This window comes from Tympanuchus pallidicinctus, unplaced genomic scaffold (genome assembly GCF_026119805.1).
Source record: "Tympanuchus pallidicinctus isolate F22 unplaced genomic scaffold, pur_lepc_1.0 scaffold12, whole genome shotgun sequence".
Classification (NCBI taxonomy): domain Eukaryota; kingdom Metazoa; phylum Chordata; class Aves; order Galliformes; family Phasianidae; genus Tympanuchus; species Tympanuchus pallidicinctus.
In genome coordinates this window covers 16,655,126-16,672,325 of record NW_026294637.1, presented here as the reverse complement: position 1 = coordinate 16,672,325, position 17,200 = coordinate 16,655,126, and the positions used below count along the sequence as shown (strand labels likewise).

The window sequence follows — 17,200 nt, the reverse complement described above, 5'->3', positions numbered from 1 at the left end:
TGGCGCTTTTTATGGAGTCTCTTTGGCACAGCTGATTGCACAAACAGGTCCAGATACTCCTGGCATTGATATTTTGGGAGGGGAGGGAGGGGATAATAATGTGACTCTTCAAAGATAGAAATTAAAGATATATCACTGCCATTCCCCTTAGGATTTCATTCTCATCAGTGAGCAGCAGCGCCTAATTCCAAAACAAAGTGAATCTAATTTCATTTTGTGCTTCAGTGCAAGCTGTCATGCAGTGCTTTTAATTGGCACCAAATGAGACAAGATCTTGGAAATAGGGTTTGACTGAACATTGAAGTGTGGAAGGAAGAGATCCTCCTTTTCAGCTGCAATATCATATACTGCATGCTCATCCTAGATAAAGGTGTGACCTGTCGGAGAGCAGAGGAGACAGAAAACATCCTCTGTTTCTCTCCTGTTGTGCTGCTATAGCTCACAATGTGATACACAGAACAGGTAGCTGTTTTCTCCACAGCAACTGATGAATTCTATTGAGGGGATTCCTCTGCACAGTGAGTCATGAAGAGGCAAAGTCATTTGTTTGCCATAAACGTCCCAAGACAATTGAGATTTGGATCTAGCAGTTCAGCGGATGGGACATACACTGTGCTACCTCTGAGCTATTTCACAGTTTGCTATGATTGAATGACGTGAAGCAGAGAAATGATTTTTGCAAAGTTGAAAATTGGTCAGATAAGCTTGGAGAGTGCACTGCAATCAGTAGTGCTCCTACTGTCTAGTTGTAGATATTCAAACACTGAAGAACAGGAGAGTTCCTGGTCCATCTGAGTAATGTCTTCCTTGTCACGGGTGAGAAGACAGGAGAAAAGTAGCTTTCCCCAGCTTCATTTTTTTTTATTACCAACATGAGTAAAGTCTACCAGATTCTCCTGGCTCTCTGATCAGGTCTGATGCGTTTGGGTGTGATGACAGTAAGCAATAGTTTTGATCGCAGCATTATTTGTCCTGTAAATACAGCTGTGCTTTGTACTTGCTTAGCGAGAATTTCTACAAGGAAAGCAAACCTCTGCCGGTTCAAAGTAAAAACAGTTTCTCTCCTTGATCATCCTTCAGAGATGCAACTAGAAAGAGCAAAGAGCTCTCCTGGTCTTGTCTCGTTCTGCCAAATCACAGCCCCAGTGATCACAGGACTTGTTCCTGGATGCCCCTTGCACAGTGACAGGTCAGAAGAAGGAAAGAAGCAGGCGTCTGGGTTTGAGAAAGCAACCTGCAGCTTGCAAAAGTCTGGCCAACAGCACTGAAATTCCACACTGACTTCCACAGAGGTGAAGAAGTGCTTCAATCCTAATCAAAGCACTGCTGAGTTTGCTATTAAAAACACCCCAAAGCAGCTGTGAGTTATGCCCAATAAGTTTAATAATTGGTAAAACCATTGCAAATGACAACTACAGAATACAAAGCAGACGCAAAAAAATGACCGCATAAAAGTGAGAAAGGAGTAACATCTGTGATGAAAAATAAAGTAAAATACACTTAACAGGATACAGATTCAGATATAACACACACGGTCACATACAACACCGCATCAGTAACAGCACACACAAATACTCATTCTACTGGGGCTTTCCAGCTCTCCACTTCATCCCAGGTGACAAGTAAATGGATGTTTTTACTCTCTTACATAAATTCTTGTGCACACAACATCATCAGCACCAAAGGTCTGGAAAAGAAAAAGAAATCAATCAGAACAAATGGAACCAGTAAACACTTAACATCATTTTTAAAGTTACTTTTACTATAGTAGATCTACAGCAGAAATACAATTTCCTATGTCTTTTGACAGATGAAACTGAAGAAAGGAATCATTTTGGACAAGAAGTGCACTGCAGGTGACCTCTTTTCCCAGACACCATGAATTTTGTCAGAATGATAAATGACTCAGAAATTCCCTCCTTCTATAGTTTCTTGGCATGCATTTATAAATAAACATGAGAAAAGAAAAAGAATTTGGAATGTACTGCTGTTATAGTTAGAAACAATTGCAACACTTTGAACTGGAAATGCTGGGGGTGCAGTCAGACTGGATGGCATGTTAGAAAGGTATTCTTTGATATCTGCAGGTGTAAATCAGAGTAGTTCAAATGAAGCCACTGAAGCAACAATGGTGAGTGTGTAAGAACAACCTGTGAGCATAATGCTGCTGCAAGATGTTGGCACACCATGCTTGGCTACTGGAACCTTCTCTCCCAAGATGTAACGTGGGCTGCGTCAATCACAGCCTCCTTCCAGGATACACTGATTTAACCAGTGAATTAGTTAGCTAGGTAGGGGTCTGAAATGAGGGCATATAATGGACAAAAATGTAGTGGAGATGGAACTCATTTCACGTGACAAAAACTGTGAAATCTCACAAATGCTTGATCACTGCACATCTGAGAATTGTTGACTTAATGCAGACTGTGTGTCATTACCATTGGAGCAGGGGCTAATTTACTCTCTACAGGGACCAGCAGCAGAACCCAAGGGAACGGCATAAAGCTGCAACAGGGGAGGGTCAGGTTGGGGATCAGGAACAGGACAGTCAGGCACTGAGCAGGCTGCCCAGGGCAGCAGTCATGGCACCCAGCTTGCCAGAATTCAGGAAGTGTCTGTTTAATGCTGTCAGACACATGGACTGATTTTTGAGTGGTCCTGTGAGGAGCCAGGAGTTGGACTCAGTGATCCTTATAGGTCCCTTCCAACTTGGGACATTCGCTGATTCTATGATCATCCTGTTTCTCACGGCAGATTCAGTGCCTCAGCATACTTGGATTTTCCACTTACTAGAGTTGGTACTGTGCCGTGCAGTATGAACAGAAACAGAGTTTTAGATATGCATCTGAAAGCCTGTGTTGTCTTTTTTTTCATTCTGCAGTACTGCACTTAGAAGACAATTCTACAGCAGTCATATTGCAGTACGATTATTAGGACATTAAGGCACGACAGAGATTGTGGCAGCTGCCTCAGAAAGCCACCTAAACACAAGATCATTTTGTGTAGCTTTGTGTCTTTAGGCTAAAATCAAAGCAAGCAATTACAAATAAAGGAAATAAGTGTCCAAGAATGAGGAAATACTGCCTGCAAAAGAGCTACAAGCACACTGCATGCTCAGCTACACTGACATCGCCAGCTCCAAGCTCACTGCTAACAAGCTGCGAGATGGGATGCTTGGCTGTAAGAACTGCCAATGTCTCACTGAAAAATATAATTAAGACCTACCCCAGAGTGTTATGAAAATTCAGCTGGACATTATTTGTTTTTATGCTCCCTATGCTTGCTTTGGCCAATATTTCTTCACAAGGATTTGGCTTGGAAACTGCCTCTGGCACATATTTTATTCACTTTACTGAGGAAAAAAGCCTTGTAGTATTTTGGATGGAGAGAAATAACAAAGATGCAGGCTTTGTTTCCATGCGTAAAAAGAGCTGATCATATTAATCTTCATATACATTTTTAACTTCTACATGAAAATGTCTGAAAACAAACACTAAAGGATGCAGCAGTGCCCTCATGCCCACAGCAGCAGCTGCAAACACCCTCACTTTGGCTTCCTCTGGCATCTCCAAAATTATACACAAATGTACAATTACTTTAGCAGGAGCTTTCCTGGAGACAGGCGGTCAGAATCAAGACCATACAGAGCTTGAGATTTTGTGTAGACTAGAAAGTCACTGGCAGTCATTGCCTTCCTGTGCTACAATCAGGCACTGCTAAGCATAGTGAAGTTTGGGTCCTCACTGCTCTTATTTCCATGCTGGAGTGCATAAAGAAATGGTTGTGATTGTCATTGTTATGTACGTGGTTTTAATGTAAAAGGAGTTTCCCTCTCTTAATGTAACTTGCAAGCATTGTTGTTAAAACTCCATGTTGCTAAGCCATGCAAAGAGGAACACATTCAAACTTGCTGCATTCCTTTTCTTGTGGTTAATCACAGAAAAGTCTAATGAACAGCTGGGCCCAAGTGCAGGGGAAGATCAGAAACAAAAGGCTGTTGTTCTTACATCCTTCACACTTACATCCTTCTATCAGGGGTAAGCTTAGTATTTATGTGTCCAACTCTAGAGTGGAATGAAGCACTAGCTCCTGTCAGAACAAGCAGACTTTACGGACTTCCATGACTGAAAAGATCAGAACTTCATATGATAAGCAGAGAGGGTAATCCTGGCTAATTGGTGGTGAAATTTCATCAGATCAGCTCAAAGGAGTGCAGCAATACCAAGCTAAATTCCAAACTAATGAGAAGATGCAGGATTTTCAAACACCGTACTCCCATCAGATTGCAAAGAACCCACTAATCTTACAAAATGCTACAAGGCTTCTATCTAAATCTAAAACAGGATTTTAAATGTGCAATTTACAGAGGATTGTAAATTACAGAAGAGTTTTCTTCACTTAGCTTGTCATAATTTGTGGCTAAAAGAGTCCAAAAGGGCACTGCAAAGAAAGTGCTGCACAAGGGGATAATCCAACAGATTCATCTATTCCAGTTCACTCGAGATTTCATGAGTGCTGACATCATTAGAGACTAACTGAAAATGACAGGGCAGTATATATTATTGTACGAGTCCATCTGCTTTGTAAAGGCCTTCTTTTCAAACATGTCTTGCGGAACCTTTGTGATACGTGGAGCAGACAGTACCACCAGGAAAACTGTCACTGAAGCAATAGCCTGGGAAAGATCACTTCTGCCTGGGTGTGTGCAAAAATCCCCTTCTCTGCTCATGACTGACCAGTCTGCAGAGCCACCTCTTACAAACAGAGAGGGAATACATCAGCAAATAAATGGAGAAGATGCTACATGAGTGAACAGCACTTTCCATTCCCAGAAAAGGCCTTGCACGTGCAGACTTCCGTGTGTACACTCACAGAGGCAACACTCCCTAACAAGATGAAGGTATCTATAAATCACTAGATGATGACACTTCATCCACAATGACAAACTAACGTTATGCAGCATAAAAATATAAATCTTCACAAGAAAGCCATATCATATATTTCCTTTCTCCTCTGAGTGCCATAGTCTTTCAAGGAGATTGATTGTTTTGGGAACAGTCACAGAAGATGCAGCCCTCATTTTCAAACTCGGATGCTACTAACAAGCTTACCCAACATACAACTTCACTTTCTGCAGGACAAAACTATGCAAAATCAGGTCATTCATCAAGGTATCTGTATTTGAGAACTGCTGTATTATACAGCTGCCTCGGAGTAGTGCAGCAAATGAATGGCAGAGACAAGAACATAGTCTTTTAAGCCAGTTCCCAGCAACCGCTGAAGCTGCAGCTGATATTATACGAGCCATCCACAGGGTCAGATGCATCCACCATATAGAAGGCTTTGGCTTCTTTCTCTGCTTCATGTTTGGGACATGCCTCAGATCAAGCTGTACTGGTGAGCAAGGGCTGCAAGTCTACAAGTTCCCCTTTTAAATCTCCTCAGGGTAAATACTAAAATGAAGCACTAGGTAAATGCAACACACATGTGTGCACGATCACAGCTCTCAGAACTTTTATCAAGGCTGCTTTTAGCGAGGTCAGCAGCAAAAACCCCCAGTGACCTCCATGAGGTGTCCCTCCTTTTGATAACTGATTGTGTTTAAGATAATTCTTCCAGAACTTTAAAAAACAGTTTAAACTACTTAGGGAGTTGAACATTGTTTGATATAAGGCTTAGGCACATCACAAATCTCACCATTCAGCTGAAAAATATATTTCCCAATCTGCACTTCTCACCTGCTATGTTTAACTTTAGAATCCAGCAACATCATTTAATAATGTTCACTCACTCATCTAAACTCCATAGTTCACCACTTTTAATCAAGGAAGGAAAAGGAGAACACAAACCATGCTTGAACTCCCCCTAATGTGCTGATCTTTGACCCTTGCTATAATTGATTCTGAGAACCCCTGTGTGATACATGAACTGTGTCAAATGTGGTCTAAGGCTGTTTTTAAAGATCCTCTTCAGTAACCATCCACTTAAAATGTTTGTGTTATAGGTTAAATTAAAATCTGCAGAGGCATGAGCAGCTATGAAAGCACTGAGGCAGATAGAGTAAAAATATAGAAATGTTTCTCATTTGAGCAGCTAGCATTCAGAAGCAGCATCCTTTAAGCTTGTAAGAGCAGACCTTTTGTTCTGACTTACACAAGTGATTGATTGCTCATTAGTGTCCTTGATTAAAACACACAGCAAGAGCAAAAATATTAATGACTATAAAGGAAAAGGGAGGGAAAAAGATGTTAGAATAGCCTAAATCCCAGATCTTACTTTTCAGACAGGCAAATGAAATACATACTTTTGTGTTAGATTCCAGTCTTGATTGCCCAAGTGCTAATTCAAGTTGCTTCTGAGTTGAGTGGTAAACAAGGATACCTCTGCTTTATAGACCTGACGTCCAATAATATGACACAGTCACAACAAGCAAATCTGGACTTTGATCTTTATCATCCTCCTTTGCCTGAATATTCCTTTTTTAACCTGGATTATTTGCTACTTCTAAAAATGCAGCACTGCCATCCTGGCATGTGCATCAGATGAGATTATCATTAACATCACTGATGAAAGCAGTTGGAATGTTCTTGTACATTTGCAGCACCTTTTTTATAAAGCAGGGCTTGGTCATAAATCCCTCACTCTGCTAACAGGACTCTTCCAGTGGGACTTTAGCTCTATGCCTCCCATAATACAAGCCAAGTATTATTTATGCTACCAATAAGAGTCATCTCATTCCCCATTCTGCAAGCAGTTCAGGAGAAGTAAAGATGAACATAACTGGCACCTGAAATTAAAGGAAACTTTTGCTAACTGAATAGTTTGTTCCCAGCATCATGTATCAGAGGGCATCATGTGCCATGAAAGACCACCGTACTGCTTCAGGGGAATATCTTTGAAGAACACAAGAAAAATCTTCTGACAAAATCCAGAAAAGACTGGTAATTATATAGTAATAAGGTTTCTGTTTTAGATCTATGATAGTCATAACAATTCAACAATGATTTGTTTGTTTTTTTTTTTTAATATGTGATAATAAATGCATTTTACTGAACATGCTGCGTTGAAAAGAAAAGCACATCCACTTGGCAAATGTCATAATCTAATGATCCCCCTAAGCCATGTAGCACATTAGATTAAAAATTATGCAGCAAAGCACCAAGATTTATGCAGCTACTATTAGCAGAGTGAAACCCATTCCTCACTCCTTACCTATTGCCTCAAGCCTATTTTCCATTAATGCCTGAGAAGTCTAACACAGCTTAGATTCCTTACTGCAACTTTTTGCACACAGAAGATGAGTTTTATTGATTTCTTCTGCAAATGCATTAATAGCTAGGAAGGAGAATGATGACTTGTTGAAAGAATTCTTTGGCTGGAGAAGCAGGAGCAGAGGGTGTGAAAAGTATCAGCTTTACAGAGTTCTTAAACTGCTACATCACAGGGTCTCCCCATAAAGGATGAGAAAAAATTTCTTAGGTAAGTAAGAAGGTTTGAGAAGAGTGAAGATGGGAACTGTTAAATATTTGAATTGATGCAGGGAGCAAAACTACATGAGTGTGAATTTTGGGCCCTAAGGATCCCTAAAATAGCTGGGATGATCAAGGGAGAAAGGGGGGGGGGGGAGACAGTGACATCCCATTGTGATATCAGTTTGGAAGAAGCAAGACACAACGAGTCTATAGACTCATACACAAGGACGATTTTTAAGCATGAGATAAAATAATCTAAATTAAAGCCTGGAGAGATGATGAATGCAAACACAGTTGAGAAGCAAAAGCTCGAAAGGGATCCCCAAATTTCCCACTAAGAGCTCCTATTCCTACTTTGCTCCCCATCAGAGTCAAGAGGTGCACCTCATGCAAACCCTTTGAGTAGTTTAGCCTTTAAAGAGAATGATCTAGGTGGAACATTCCAGGCTTCTAAAATTAGGGGCTACAGGAAAGAGAACTCGAGCTTCCTTTACTCCCTTCTGCCTTCCTTCAAACACAAAGCCTCCCACATGGATTCACCTTGGCGAACTTCTCCAAACGAAGCAGAGACCTCACACTCACTACAATTACTCTTTGGAACACCTCAGTACTGAGCTTCAGGGTGTCAGAACATTTTGAACATCCTGACTCATATGTTTAAAAGATTTTGATGCTAGGGACTTGAAATTTTATGTCTTGAGAACCAAGTATTGGCCTAATATTTAACAAAGCAAAATAGGCCATTATGCTTTAGAAAGGAGGCAGAAGACTGGAACTGCATACCATATTAAATAGTGAAAAACAGGGGGGATGATCTCGACCACTTGGAAGCAAATACTATGTTTTCACAATGGCCACAGTAAAATCCTACCAAAACATAATCCCAGTTTGCAGGCAAGGAGAAAGGGATCAGCCCAGGGAATCAAAAGCCAGGAAAATTACCTGGGATCACGATCAGCAGAACATGAGTTTCCAAAAGTTAATTAAGAAAGTCTTCAGGTAAGAGCGGGGAGATGAAGTTGTTACTGCATCAGGTATGACTGATAGCAGAACAGCATGTGTGATTCTGGCATCCATAGGTTAGAAAGGAAATAAATTAGAAGGGCTTATAGAAGCACTAAAAGAATGATTCAAAAATAACTTGTTTGATGTTGAAGGGCTTGAGGGATTTGCCTAGCAAAAGGAAGGTTCTTCTAAGAGGTGGCTTCATCAGTATTTGCAAAAATAAATGTTAGGAATGTTGTTTAGATTCTTCAATGTACATAATACACAATGGCAGAAAGTTGAATATAGACATATGCAGATTAGAAAGAATGCGTACATTTCAGTGGCAATGAAGAGAACCAGTAAAAATCACTTCTCAGAAGTTGTTAGTGGTCCTATAACTGAAAATACTAATAAGGAGGAGTTTTTTTCTAATGCACATCCTGATCTGAAAAAGAATTAATTCAGAAAAGCTCAACAGACTGATTATGCAGGAGGAAAAAAAAAAAGCTAGATGGCTTTGGAATCTTTGTACTGCTCTGCTTTCTCAACCAGCCTCACCCTTCTACCCCAGCTGGGTGCGTTCATGTTGCTGACTCCTGGAGGGAAATGTGTTCTGATTGCCTTTCCTGCTTTGCTTTGAACTGCTTTTTTTGCTTGAACTTTCCTTAACAGCTGCCCCACAGTTTATTGTTAAAGTAATAAACTACAAAAATGTATTAGAAAGCTGGAAAAATTGAAGTTGAGAATTCATTTTATTCGGTACGTTCTATATAAAGATGAAGCAGAAATCAAAGTACTTTGCCTCCTTAACTTTGGGATGATATAAAGGATGTCAGTGATTAATTCAAAATAAATGATCCAGAATTACAGTATTCTTTCAGCAAAAACCAGTTCCACTTTGTTACCAGCAGCTTACTCTTTCTCATAAGGGGTGGATAAACAGTTCCAAGAAGTCGGGGCTAACAGTAATACTTTAAAAGCTTTCTATTTATACTTGGCTAGGTTTGGGTCCTGTTTTTGTTTCATATGCACTATTAAAAACAGAGCTCCAACTGCTTTAGAGAAGCGTTTGGGAGGCTGTTTGTTTTTTAAATTGCAGGAGTTTAATTAGTCTGATAGTCTGAAATAAAAACTCCCTGTTTGATGTTTTTTTACTTGTTGCTCCAGCAGCATCTCTTCCATGCCCAAACCAATGAGGCACAACAGCTCAGCCAACTGATTTATCCAGAATTCACTTGAAAGAACATGCAAAATAAAAGATTCTGAACTTGAGCTGAACTGTGTTACATGTAACTCTGAAAAATGGTGTCTATATTCAGTTCTGGATGTCATTTAATTAATGCATGTGGATGGATTCCTAGGGAAATATACATTAGAGCGAACTCAACTCTAACAGAAGTACAATATAAATAAAGAAACTGCTCATGATTCATGGCATGAATGGAGAGGCAGTTGCAGAGGTGCTACTGCAAATGCTTGAAGTAACCCTGCTGCCATATGGAAGGTCACAAAGGAGTGGGGGGATGTTGGCTGACAGCAAATGTGCAATCATGCATATCTGCAGCAAACTCACGGGGCAGCTCTGAACTGGATTGAGAGATGGTCAAGGAGTAGGGGGTTGTGGCAGAGATTGGGAAGGAATTGTGGTTCTTCATAAACAGAATGAGATTAGAGCATACCAACAACATGCCACATGTCTCCTATACACCATGTGCCTGTGTATGAGAAGCAGCACATTAAACACATGCTTATAAAAAGAAGGTTCTCCAGAAATGAGGTCAAATGCTTTGATCTCTCTCTCACCAGAGAAAATCTGCAATAAATCAAACAAATTCTTTGGTGTTACTGTGGACGTAGAGAGCAGGAGTGGCCCACTTATGATTATTCTACCAGTGAAAACATGGTGAAAGATACAGCAATAAAATGCAAGTGAGAACCTGCATAAATTTGCATTTTTTCTTAAAGAAAAAAAAATACAAAAAAGAAAAAAGATTTGATGTGTGAATTGTACTGCAGAGAATTATGAAAATGGCAGTTTTTCCAGATAGATTTAAGAAAAGGAGTAAGCCATGCTACATAGCAACAAAAAGCTGTTAACACGGTGCACGCAATGGTTGGGTTAGAGGTTCTTACCAAAATCAGCTCATCATTAGCTAATTCTCGAGTCCAGTATGTTTTAGGACCATCTCCCTCAATAAGAGTTTGTTTGCAATAGATCTTGTTTTCATTCTCCCAAGTGGCCAAACTCTGCAGGCAAGAAAACCATTAGGAATAGCATTAATTATATTCTCCAGCAGCATGAAGCAGAGAGGCAACAATGAGCAGTAGTGAGAATAACTGCTGTAAAGGAGTAGAACACAGATAAAGGCAAAGGGAAACGGGCCAGTGGAAAGTGATGAAATCAAAATTAAGTTGTAAGGTTGTATTGTAATAAGTATATAATAGCAAAGTAATTGTAGATGTGTCTTTTCAGTGTAAATCAGCACTTGTTTCCAAACTCAAAAGCCGTTCTCCTGAATCGCTTGATGCTGAAAACCATTGTTTAGAAACATGATAATACAGAGCCCACATTGCCAAATACCTTGGCACACTGGTTTGATGTGACATATTACTTGTCCCTACGAAGTCCCCTTAGAGTAAAAGCATCAAGAATACTGTGTATCATTTTGTGGTGATAAATAATGCAGCCTTTGCCATTATAACCTTCCGTGCTGTGTGGCACCGAGCCAAGTTAACTGTATGTTAAGCAGATATTGCACTAACGACCCAGGATAAATCACAGCTACAGCTCCATTACAGGAACTTGGTTAGAATTCCAGTGTTTGTGGTATTTCTTTTTTAAGGCTCTAGGTCTGCTGATTGAAAATACCCTCGGGCGTTTTTCAAAGCATCTGAATAATGATTATGAAACCACAGAAAAACAAGTTAAGAAAATATAGGGTTTTGTTTAGCTTTCACAAATAGGCAAGCCCTGACTTTCTGTTGCTTTTCAGTCTAGCGCTGAACTATTATTCTGTGGGGCAATGGAACAGCTGTGCAGAAGGATGCCCTTAATGAATGTGTGAGTAATTGCTTTACAACTAGCACATGGGAGACGTTCATTAGTCCATGATTATATACAAACATGTGTGCACATATGCATGCATAAAATGGAGTTAACACTTCCCAGACGCTCTGAGGGGGAAAACATTAAAAAAAACCCTTTCCTTTGATCTAAAATTAGCTGTTCACCTTATATATTTATTCCAAACCAGCAGGTTTTTAAGCCAACAAGCCTCCTCAAGTGGCAGTTATAGAAGCTATGCCGTTCAGTGAACTGCACTGGACTCCTCTTTGTTTTATGAACAATGGATCAAGTTAGTTGGCAGAACAAAACCCTCCAGCCCATGAAGTGTATCACAGCCTATCACCAGTTAGCAATTTTTCCAGGTATTGCAAATTATATTCTGAAGTATCATTTTATTATTTGTCAATTTCTGCTCCATGGCCACATCTTGGCCATATAAATCCAACAGTACAACTAATTCCTGAGTCTGGACTATAAATAATTTCACAACACATGGAAAAAATTTACTACTTCACAAAACACATTTCTTTCAGACTTTTCTAACCTGCAAAGCTTACAGCCATAATTATTGTTTTTCCATCTGCAGCAATAAATCCTCCTCTAGAAAGCAGGTCACATTTATTGTGTATGAATTATACATGAAAAAACTACTTTTGCTGAGCAAGACAAATTAACAGCCAGCAACATTTCCTGAACAAACTGTAAAATATATGATAACTCACCCTGGAGACGAAGGGGGTTGATTTAAGAATTCACCATCTTCCAATATCTGCCTCTCTTCGTCAAAACTTTAAATTCACAACAACTGCACTGAAGATATTAAGTTTACTCTGATTTTTTAATTGTTCAAACAGTCTCAGAAGCTGGCCCAAGAATCAGCAGAGATGATAGCTTAGCTAATAGGCTGTTGCACCACCACAGGCTATCATAAAAACCATATTCTTTATTTGGGACATTTCTGCTCTTTACTCACACACCTTTCTGAGGCAATCTTATAAATGTCAGTGAGTCAAGTACTTGGGTAAAGGATTACATACTCATCATTGTTAACTTTTTTTGAAAGTCAGCACTTATCAGAGCCTAGTTCTCCAGTACCCTCAATCCCACGTACCTACATCAGCAAGAAGCCAGGATCAGATCCTGCTGACTTAACAATATGATATCCCCTCCACAGCCATTGAAGAGGCTTACAAAGGGTAGAGGAGCAGGGGCTTACACAGAGAATCAAACCCCAAACACTCCCTCTGATGCACTTCTGTATAAGGAGACGCTGTAACTGTGGCTGGTGTGACTGTCTGGAAGTGTGTCCTACATTGCTACCCAACCAGCAATCTGAAAACATGAATTTGCAAAGGAATTACAGATAATTTCAGCCCCAAATAACCAATGTGAACCGTTTGTGAAGTTGTCCAACTGATTTTTGGAAAATGGTTATGCCACGTTTGTGCACTAAATCCTGACTCTTGAGGTGTCTCTCACTCCAGTGCTCCCCATGTCCACACTGAGGAGGGGGAGCAGGAAGAGCCTTCACTGTGGGTGAGGTCTTTAAGAGAGATGGAGGTAAAGAGAGCTGGACAAAGCCCTGGCAGGCAGGGAGCTGGCAAGCAGATACTCAGCTATGCCCTCAACACCTGTCATGCTCCGTTACCTTCAGATTTCAGCTTTGCTCTGTCCTGCATGCCAGAGAATGTTAGGTGAGGTGAGCTGCAATCACCAAGACGCCCCCTCAGCGTTTCTAGGAGGAAGAAGGTGGAGGACAGCAGATGCATTAATCCTATCTAAGAGGAGTTTGGTACGGAAGCTGGGCAGACACAGTGGCTCTCGGGGCCGGGGCAGCAGGTCTGCACCTCTCAGCGTTCACACACACACACACACAGACACACACAGACACCGTACACACAGCTCTCCTCTTACCCTGCATTTTCGGCCATCCACCGTCTCCTCCTCGAAGCTCTCCCCGATTTTGAAGTTGATCTCCGTGGTGCGGACAGTGGTGGAAGTTTTGATGTAGAACTGGTCCCCGTCCTGGCGGATCTCCACGTGGGGTTTGGAGGCGGCCGCCACCGCCACCTTCCTGAGCATGGCGTTGACACCTGGGCGAAGAGGGGAGGAAGCAGAGCTTGAGTTCGCCAGCTCGCCCAGCACCGGTCCGGCTCGGGGCGGGGGGCCGAAAGGCAGCGCCGCAGCCCCGCACGGAGAAGCCGCGGCTCCGGGCAGAGCGGTGCGGCAGATCCCCGGGCAGGGCCGCCGGCTCTCGCAGGTGACACCGCCCCGCGATCCCCGGGCACCTTCCCCGCGCCGCAGCCCCGAGCCTTCCCGGCCGGCACCGGGCACCGCACTGCTCCGGCCACCCGATTCCCTTCCATCGCTTCGTCGCCCCAGCCCGCCCGCCAGCCCCGAGCTCACCCAGCGCTTTAAGGAGCTCGTCGAAATTCTCGCTGCTCCTCATCTTCCAGGTGCCGGCGAAGTTGGGCATGGCGGGGTGGGCGGCGAGGACGCGGCGCTGCTGCTCGCTCTGCGGCTCGGGCACCGTGTGAGCGGGGCGGACCGCGGCTGCGGAGGGGAACGCGGGTCACACCCACCAGCCCCCAGCCGGCCCCCAGCCCTTCCCCCGGGAGCGGCGCACGCCGCCAGGCTGCCGTCCCCCCTCCCAGCCTTCCGTCTGTCCGTCCTCGCAGCCCCCCATCCATCCATCCATCCATCCATCCATCCATCCATCCATCCATCCATCCATCCATCCATCCATCCATCCATCCATTACTCTCTGCTCCGCAGACCTCCTGGGGCCGCCCAATTGCCACTCGACCAGCCGCTGGGCGCCAAGGACTCGATGACAGAGCACAGAGGCAGCCGGGGGAAAACGGAGAGCGACGCAAATGGAAGAGGAGTCTGGGGGCTCAGGGTGCATCGCTCACAGCCTCGCTGGGCCGAGGCGCGGAAGCACGCCATCACACCCTGTGCCCGAGCTGTCCGGGCACACCTGTGTCACCTCTGGAACCCGGGGCGAGCGCGACCCCAGCACCACTAACGCGGACGGCTCCACCAAAGAGGTGCGGGCGGGGGCACGGCCTTACGCGGGGCAGGCGGCTGGAGCCGTGCCCGCACCGATCCGAGCCGGAGTAGGGCGAAGGACAGCGGCACGTGCAAAGCCCGTACGCTTCTGTAGTCACAGCCACGCTCCTGCATCGCTCGGCTGCAGGTAGAGGATAGAGCCGAGGGGCTGCCAGGCGTTCCACCTGCATCCCGAGGAGCAGGGCCCGTCCTGGTCATAGCGGTTCATGGAGAAGCACACCAAGCCTCGTCTCGCTGATGTAAATAAACATCAGCATGTGCAGCTGTGAGCACCCATCTGCACCTCGCTGCATTTTCACGATCGGTTCCACTGCTTGGAACCCCCCAGTTTCAGGCCAGAGGTGCTGGACTGATGTTCCTCACTGTAGCTGATTTAATCCATATGATCAAGAGGAACAGGATTTGATGGGTTGAGACACATGGACTAGTTCTGCTGCTATTGTGCATAAGGAAATACTCCAAGATTTGGAGGGCGGTGATGTCCCGCTCAGAACAGAGGCAGATGTATTTTAATGATAGGAAGCCCTTTGCTGAGCTGGCTCCATGCTACATGCGCAGCCATTCGTCACTTGTTTCACTCGCTCTATGAAACAACAAGCTGGTTCCTTGAGGTATGTCTGAAACGTGTTCACCCCTGGAAAATGTGCAGATCCGGGACTTACTGCAGCCATCTGGCAGGAAGAGTTCTGCAGTTTCTATAGAGTGAAATTTGCTCTCATTTTCCACCCCAGGAAAAGCTTTTCTCCAGTACGGCGGAACTGTAGGGCAGAACCAAATATTTCTCTGTTGGCAGTTACTCTTTTTCTACTGAATTTTTTCCTCTGTCTTTTTAGGACACCCTGGAGACCTGGCACAGCTCTGTATCTGACATATTCTGACGGAAAATGTATTTTATTCCAAGAAATGAAAATTCTGATGGGAAATATCTGTTTTCAATATCAGTTTCCTCTAGAAAAAAAAAAAAAAAGAAAAAACCCAAACCAAATCCAGTCACAAAACATTTCTTGTTTTGTAGTAAATGAGATTCTCTATCTGAAATAATTTGTTTAAAGATTTCCAGTCACCTTAAAATTAAAACAAAATTAAACGCACCCACCCCAAAAAAAGAAATGCAAAAAGCAAAAACCAAAAACACACAAGACTCACAATTGCCAGTAATAGTAATACCAAAAATACCAGGAAAAAAAATATCAGAAAGTAGTCAGAGAAATGATATGTCCATGGCAGGTGGGCTCAAATCTTACGAACAAAAAGCTGCAGGCCCAATGAGCCGGCACCAAATCCGTGTATTGCCACAAAGCAGTGCTGAAGCCCCCTGCAGAGTGCCTCAGTTTCAGCTTGCCAGTTACACCACTGAAAGCATACTGCCATAATCCAGGCTTGCCTCCAGAATCCCACAAATAAGTACACGTGGACCCCAGTGGAAGCAACACAGCACCTGCAGGACAGAGATATAATAATAATAATAATAATAATAAGCAAGTGCAGCAAAACTGAGTGGGAACCATCTATGTCTACCTAAGAAAATAAATTGGCCCAGAAGATTTGAAGGGGAGCATTTTGGTCTTTAAAGGATCACTTAATTTCCACTACTGCTCTCCGTTTGCTGCACTGCTGGTCTGAACAAGGAGGATTCCAGGAGACGTTGGCTGTGAAGGTGTTTCTAAGAGGTAGGACCAGTTGTCAAGGTGTTGGGCTGTGGCCACTGACCTGCCTCATGCCGGCCAGGAGACAACCTCCAGAATACCCTTCATTTAGAAAGTGTAGCAAGCTAGAAGGAGCAAGAGCCTGCAGGGGCAAAGGCTCTCTTCTGCAACGTCAGCACATTGAGCACATGGAGCTCAAATACATCTAAGTCAAACTACATTTCTGTTAAGTTTATGATCTTGTCTAAAGACTGTGAGTTACCAACTCATCTATACAGTACATTCTTGAGTGTCTACCTGGTGTTGTCTGACAATATGCACATGTTCACACCTTATTACACATAGAGCAGCTTTCCTTCTAATGCTACAGACTGGGCTCAGCAGCTCTTTAGAATTAGGCCCCAAAATTCAAGCACGCACAGAATTGTGCCTCTGAGACTCAGGATCACTGTTGCAAGCACAGGCTGGAGGCAGGACCATGTATTTCCAGAGCAAATGTTTTCATTGTCACCAAAAGTTCTTCATATACATGAAGTAATTGAATTAATCACCTACATTCTTCCACGTTATCCTTCCTGCATGCACCTTCTCTCTCTTTTTATATAGTTTGTTTTCCCATTGTATTTCACAAATATTCCCTCATTTTTCTGCGTTTACCAGTTCATTTAAAAAGTCAGCAGGAGTTGAACTGCGATCTCATAAAGAGCCTCACTTCACTCCAACAGAACTTTAAGAGCAGAACAACTCTTACATTCCAGGTCCTTAAGACACTGAACTTTCAGTGAGTAAAACACATAGGATTTTTTTTCTTTTCAGTTTTCCACTGTATGAAAATATTGGGATTGTAATCCCACTGCATCGTGGTATACGAATCCTCTCTTAGTCTGATATGGCAACAGAAAGACATATTTTAAATTGCAATAAATTTCAAATGGCTTATGTACCAGTTACACCAA

The 17,200-nt window shown here is 42.9% G+C and overlaps 1 protein-coding gene across 1 annotated transcript; it reads right to left on the bottom strand.

The window, feature by feature from the left end:
• Positions 1-1,374: 1,374 nt before the first annotated feature.
• On the bottom strand, positions 1,375-15,528 carry CRABP1 (cellular retinoic acid binding protein 1). Its single transcript, XM_052671535.1, has 5 exons — positions 14,304-15,528; positions 13,933-14,079; positions 13,441-13,619; positions 10,593-10,706; positions 1,375-1,687 (listed from the first exon to the last, which is right to left on the bottom strand). Exons 1-5 carry the CDS (start codon positions 14,473-14,475, stop codon positions 1,637-1,639), a joined length of 663 nt encoding a protein of 220 aa, XP_052527495.1. The 5' UTR covers positions 14,476-15,528; the 3' UTR covers positions 1,375-1,636.
• Between the last annotated feature and the right edge of the window lie 1,672 nt (positions 15,529-17,200).

Coding starts and splice junctions, on each gene's coding strand:
- CRABP1 (XM_052671535.1), bottom strand. CDS start 14,475: ATGGCGTGCTTCCGCGCCTCGGCCCAGCGAGGCTGTGAGCGATGCACC. Junction 14,080..14,303: donor CAATTGGGCGGCCCCAGGAG/GTCTGCGGAGCA, acceptor TCCCCTCCGCAG/CCGCGGTCCGCCCCGCTCAC. Junction 13,620..13,932: donor CGAGCTCCTTAAAGCGCTGG/GTGAGCTCGGGG, acceptor CTCTTCGCCCAG/GTGTCAACGCCATGCTCAGG.